General features: G+C 40.8%; 1 protein-coding gene across 1 annotated transcript; it reads left to right on the forward strand.

Annotated features, from left to right (window-relative positions):
• Positions 1 to 448: 448 nt before the first annotated feature.
• si:dkey-82o10.4 (uncharacterized protein LOC797793 homolog) lies at positions 449 to 6,260 on the forward strand. The gene is made up of 5 exons (XM_062422951.1): positions 449 to 966; positions 1,985 to 2,056; positions 2,475 to 2,601; positions 3,309 to 3,453; positions 5,406 to 6,260. The coding sequence occupies exons 1-5, from the start codon at positions 550 to 552 to the stop codon at positions 5,488 to 5,490; spliced, it is 846 nt and encodes a 281-aa protein (XP_062278935.1). The 5' UTR covers positions 449 to 549; the 3' UTR covers positions 5,491 to 6,260.
• Positions 6,261 to 6,502: the final 242 nt, after the last annotated feature.

The following is a 6,502-nucleotide window of genomic DNA, read 5'->3' on the forward strand; positions in this document are numbered from 1 at the left end:
TTAGGAAAAAATGTTGCATGAGACATCTAAATTATTTATATTTGATGACTGGTGCAGTCATAAAAACAGTCAGTCTGGGGTTTGAATACAGAGCATTAGTGGAGTTACAGAATATATTGTGACACAGGGTGGAATAAGGTGGTTTTTCCAACCTTTAAAGCTGCTTAGGAGGAAAATATATGGATAATATATGTTAAAGGTTTAAAATACACACACACACACACACACACACACACACACACGCACACACACACGCACACAGACACAAACACACACAGCAGCAGATCCAGCAAGAGACTGACACACTACCCCTCATGCTGCTGGAGAGAAAAATGAAAGGCTATAGCCCATCCTTGGCCTGATTGTTACATTTCCGACTGCACATGAAGGCATCACTCATGTGTGCGCGTCATGAGCACCATGAGCATTATGGGTACAGCATGGGGTGAGTTGCATAAGGTTTCCAAAGACAACTGATGGTATGGAGGCTGTTACAGCGTCGCTCCTCCTTTCAGTCGTGGCCGGTAACGCTGCGTCCTCCCCGGTCTGATGCAGCGGATCTCCAGCCTCGCTGCGGGCCTGGAGCTCGGCGGCCTGGCTGCATGCACACCCGGGGTCTGCACCTGGAAGAGAAGCCTGACCTGCAGGAACAGCAGCAGCAAGCAGCTGGCCGTGCACCGGCTGAGAGCGGGGGTGTGTGTGCGTCCTGAGCGTCCCTTTGGCGCACAGAGTCAGGGGCTGTGCAGGAGGGATCATGTGGTGTTTGCCGGTCATAAACACAGACTGTTCAGCTCGCAGCCTGGAGCTCAGGGCCCGCAGGAGAGCCCCGGTGGTCAGCACGGTATCTCTGTGGTCGGCTCACCGGATCCTATCACATGGATCCGGTGTAAAGGAATCATGTGGGTCATTAGGGTGTACTTTGAGATAGACATCATCTCTGCAGAGTTTGACAGAGGAGTGAAGCAGGTAAAAACATAAAGTACCAACAAGTTTATTAACTATTACTGCAGCAATAATAAACATGAGAAGTTTAGGAGAATTTCCAAATCATCACCTGCTATGTAATCATGTATATCAACAATTACCACAAGGGGCTTCAGTCAGAGGTCAAATATGAGATGAGGTAGTTGGAAGGGTTTCATCCTCCAAATGTTAAGTCAATGAAACTTGATTGGTTAAGTGATGGTTAACCATTAGTAGAATGACTGGATCTTTGTATGTCACTATTTTGACATTTGATGAATGGCTTGGGTAATTTTTCCAAGTGAAAATATCAAACAATTTCAAGTTGTCAAATGTTACTGATTTTCTCTGTAAACTGGTGTTTGGGCTGCTGTTTAGCTAAAATAACACATTTGAGACTTCATATTGGAGTTTTGGAATGACGAGCATTATCACATTTTTCTGACAGTTTATGGACGAATGATTAATCAGCTAATCAACAAATTAACTGACAGATTTGTGAATATTGAAAGTAGTTGTTAATTGCAGCTATGATGACTCATAAAATGCCATTTAAGTGTATTAATGTCTGTCAGTAGCGGACTAAATGGCTCCTATTGCAAAAACAATCACACCTCAAGGTCTGTTTCATAGCTGTTGTGGAGCTTTTGATCATATCACATGCACTTCATCGGCTGACGGAGTTTGCCCAGCTGTTATTGAATTGGAAATGTTCAAATTTCCAATACTTCTCAGCACTTTATGCCTTAAAAGCTTAAATTCAAGTCTTAAGTGTCCAGAAAAAAATGGCAACTCAAGCTGCAAAACTGCTACTAAACAACCCCCTCGGCCTTTTCTTTCTACTGTCAAATATACAGTCTGAACAGCAGGATATAATTTTTTTTTTTTTAAGGCTAGAGGATAATTTAACATGGTGTATAGAGTTTTGCTGGCTTCAGTCAAAGTTTCCCAGCCTGGTTTGAGCACAAGACATCACGATGACTCACTTACATCTATCGCCTTGTTCCTTCATCCATCGCAGGCTTTTGTCCACGTCTCTAACATGATGTCCAGTGGCAGATACTGGCAGCTGAGGGGGATAGTGTCTAAGGAGGTAACCGTCACACTGTACACACACACACAAATATACTCATATCACTAACTTTGCTGCTGGCAGGAGTCTGGCATTATGTAGAACTTTGACTGACCACTAGTACCAAACTTGATATGCATTGATTGAATGATAGGAAAAGGCATTATATTCATTTTCTTATTGAACACTTGGCTGTCAAAACAGTCTGAGTTCAATGATAGATACAATGAATGGCAGAATATTTCAATGAAACCTTAAATATATGATGTCACCTTACATTCAAAGCAATCTGGCAGTCCCAATAGTGTAAGACCTCCTTAAAAATACTTGACCTTCAATCGCAAAGGTCCAACAATTAATCCAGATGGACCTGTGTTGAAGGTTTAATTATCCCCGTCCTCGTTGTTGTGTTTTGATTATCTCCGTCATGTCATTTCAGACTGTGAATTATATCGAGAAGAAGTGTCAGCCTCTCACCAAAGATCAGCAACAGCAGCTGGCAGTCTCGATGGATGATATTATATTTCTGCTGCCGGAAGACGTCTCTGTCGTCTTCGATCAATACGGTGAGTTTTTTATTTGGGATTGGTTTTTCGTGCGCTCACATGAAAATACTTTGAGTGAGGAAGTGAAAACAGGACACTTGATTTGCAACGGTCATTCCCATCTTGGAAGACTTAACTTGATTTAACTGGTTAAACTGCTCCAAAGCTAATTTATTCATATTAATTAAAGGTCACATCCTATTTTTTTACTCCTAAGGACGACCGGGGGACTCACATCCTCTGTCTCCAAGCACAGTTTCCAACTTCTTTTTGTTATTATTTTTTGTTTTCAGCACTATTTTGTATCTCCAGGTTATCAGACAGCTTGCAATTTCATCACCAGTCACATACTTATTGCCATATTTTCCATGTGAGCAAGAGAATAAAAGTCTCGTATTTGATCACAGATGAACAAACACACCTTTTATTAAAATTAGCTGCACTAGTAGAGCAGTAGTAGAGGATTGTTGGCAAGGCAGAGTAATTTGTATAGCACATTTCAACAACAAGGCAATTGAAAGTGCTTTACATAAAACACAAAATGCATCCAGACAGGATATAAAAGCAACACATGGCAAAATAAAACCATTTAAAGACTGTAGATTCATACAAATACCAGCTCTCAGGTGTGATGTATGATAGTTGAAAAGACTTCATGTGTCTTTTAGATGCTTGTGTTAAAATCACTGAGCTGCCGGATGCTCTTTGGTTTCTCTTTCTGCTTGCAGGTAGAAAATTCTGCTTCATTGTCATGAGGTTTTGGTTCTTGTCGACACATGAAGGCCCCGACGACCCCGAGGCCACAAAAATCTTCAAAGTGACCCCCAGTGACGATGGCAGCCCACAGAAGAAAATAGCGACAGCCGTCTATGAGTAAGCGCTCGGCTCATCACCTGCACACATCACGAATATCCATCCAAAAGTTTGGACTTCTATTAAATCTGCCATCACAAATTAATTCCATGCAGAGTGTGCTGGATCTTTTTTTTTCTTTACTAAAAGCTAATTTTTGATCATTAATTTGCTCAGATGCTCTTTGCCAAAATCTCTGTTTGCTTTATTCCTACATATAGACCACGCTGAATCACAATTAAAAAGGTAGAAATATTTACTTAGAGGCATAATTATATGTTGGCAAGAGCTCAAAGTAACCGGCAAGCCTTCCAACATATGGCATGTCTGTTGTTGGGTTTATTTAGGAGCCACAGCAACGCAATAACTGATGGCGGAGAGCTTAATGGTTTTCAAAATATATGCAAAATTATTAATGGAAAATTTGTGTGAAGTGTGGATGGGGATAAGAGTTCTTTTATTACAAAGGTGTCCAAACCCTTCTGTAAAAGGCTATATGGGTGTAGGTTTTCATTCCAGTCAAGCAGGAGCACACCAGGTTTGACTCATTTAATCAGCTGATCAGTCTTCAGACAGCTGATTGATCGAATCGTGTGCTCTTGATTGATTGGAACAAAGACCTGCAGGCACACGGCCCTTAATGGAATAGTTTGGACATGCTTGATCTAATATTTACTGCATCACCTGTGTAAAATGTTGAAAGAGGCACATTTAGCTTAAAGAAACCAAAGTAAAGTTACCAAAAAAACAACAAGCAAGAGAAAATACTGATCGAAAACTGAATATAATATGTTCACACAGGTGGCATAGTGAAAGAGGCACATCAGTAGAGAAGTTACAACAAAGTTTTCCTTCATACGTAACTCACCACTGTTCCCAGCTGTCACTCTAATCCCTCTTGTGCACCTGGTGCCAAATATTACGCAGGCGTTGTGGCTCTTTACGTAAATGTCCTCATGTCTGAATCAAGCTGTGAGGAGCCTTGAAGCAAAGGATAGCAGTGTTTGAAAGACTCAAAGCTATTATTTGAGCAATACTTCATGTCTAAAATGGGATGTTGAGTGTTTGCCAACAAAGTAAAGAATCCAGTTCTGTTTCAGCATCACTTCAGTTGCTCTGATTTGGGTCTAAAGAACCACTGACATGATTTGCCGCTGAAACAGAAAAGGGGAAATAATTTCCCTCCCGGCGCATGCAACAGTCAAAGCCTCTTTCCATTTCCAGTCAGTAATCCCGTTAGTTTTTGGACCACATGGTGTGGCTATTCTACCTAATGCCCACCTATCTAGTTAGCCAGATTCTCTTTCCTATTGTTTCAGGTCTTTACAATCCCCTCTCAGAAAGCCGGTTACACTTTAAATGTTATCCCAAAGGCTTGCAAACAGACAGTGTGGCAGGATAAGGAAGCCGTTTTCAGAGTTTTCACCTCATTATTTTCAAGGTGAGACAGGAAACAGAACTTTGTTTGTATGTCAGTGTTAGTCAGTTCCTCTCTCCCCTCCAGGGACTAAGAAAACTTTAGGATGCTGCTCTGCAAACGTGACTTTATTTTGGTTGTATTGGATACTGCAAAACTTGCTTTTTACCTCTTAAGAAAGAGAGATGAACTTTAAAAAAAAGAGAGAAATAGCTGTGAGAGCATGATGGGGATGGTGGCTTTGAGGTTTAGGATGCTGATGCTTTTAACTTTAGCGTCCTTGTCTTTGTCACACATCATCCCTCCTCACTCTCCCCTCATTTCCTCCCTCTACACTGTCTGCTATCAAATAAAAGGCAAAATATGGAAAGGAGAAAAAAAAGAGTGGACATGATCAATTAAAATTCACTAAAAACACTAAAAACTTAATCACTGTCAAGAATTTGTGATGGTTTTTGTCTGTTAAATTATACTAGAAGTGAGTGTTGATGTTTTAAAAATGAGAACAAACTGTCTTAACTCCTGTTATAAACCTGTCCGCCTCCTACCTCCCCAGATTCCAAACAGAGCTGACGTTGGGAGCCTCTCCTGATTGGACGGTCACCACTATTTGGCACTGGCAGTGGAAACTGTTGGAGTGATTTGACTGAAAGCTGCGAGGCTGTCGGGATACGTCATCGTACCGGTGATTGACTGAATGAAAGACAGCCTTTAACGGGGATCACAGACAAGCAGATGAAAGAAGTGTCCGTCTGGATTACATGAAGCAGGACTGAGAAACCACGGCGTGGACACTTTGCAGACGACCTCAGTACTTTTACATGTATAAATAAATCTACTTGAATGTCCTCCTTTGACCCTCAGATGCCTTTGAAGCACTCCTCCAGTGATTTTACACAGTTCCCAGATTGTCACTTGTAATACAAGTCAAAGTAGAAGTTTGAACCTCTGATCTGATCCACCTGCAGAACACTGCTAGTTGTTGTTTTTTTTCAGCTTACATACATGAGCAGAGGTCACTGGAGGAAAATTTGTAAAACATAAATATTAATATTTAAAATTTTCAAGTATTTTAAAGTGAGGGTTTTGACAAAAAAAATCTTCTCTCATTCCACTCACTAGCTTTTTTGGGGGCTTTCAACTGCATCTCATGGTCTTCCTCAATGGATGGACTTTCATTCAATGTTATTACGTGATATATATATTTATAACATGACCCAGGTCCCTACGCCTACTTTAGATCACATGATGCCAACTGAGCCATCTCCATGGCAACTGAATATCACAGTTGAAAGCAACAGCAAAGCTAGTTTTTTGTTGTTGGGTTTTTTTTTGGCAAACCACAGTTTTCAAGGTGAAGATGAACTCTGACGCTCAGCTCTGTTAAACCAATACCTCGTCTGAATAAACTGCTCGGTCACAGAATCAAATTGTACTCTTGATCCTTTTGATTTACACAAATTATGTTCTACACTTTGTCACAATCAATCCTCATCTACACTACACAAGCAGTATGTCTGACATTGCAGTGATAATAAGTTAAGTGACTTGAAGAAATGATCATGTTGCTGAAAGGGCTGAACTTTAGTTTCACTGTGTAAAAAAAGCAGGACCAGTGTCATGAAGGTTTTATTCAAACCCTTCTCCACAACA

Source organism: Scomber scombrus, chromosome 7 (genome assembly GCF_963691925.1).
Source record: "Scomber scombrus chromosome 7, fScoSco1.1, whole genome shotgun sequence".
Taxonomy (NCBI): domain Eukaryota; kingdom Metazoa; phylum Chordata; class Actinopteri; order Scombriformes; family Scombridae; genus Scomber; species Scomber scombrus.

Bases quoted from the DNA above. Each gene is read 5' to 3' on its own strand.
- si:dkey-82o10.4 (XM_062422951.1), top strand. From the start codon at position 550: ATGCAGCGGATCTCCAGCCTCGCTGCGGGCCTGGAGCTCGGCGGCCTG. The intron at 2,057-2,474 runs GTAACCGTCACA...ATGTCATTTCAG, and splicing joins GGGGGATAGTGTCTAAGGAG to ACTGTGAATTATATCGAGAA. The intron at 2,602-3,308 runs GTGAGTTTTTTA...TTCTGCTTGCAG, and splicing joins TGTCGTCTTCGATCAATACG to GTAGAAAATTCTGCTTCATT.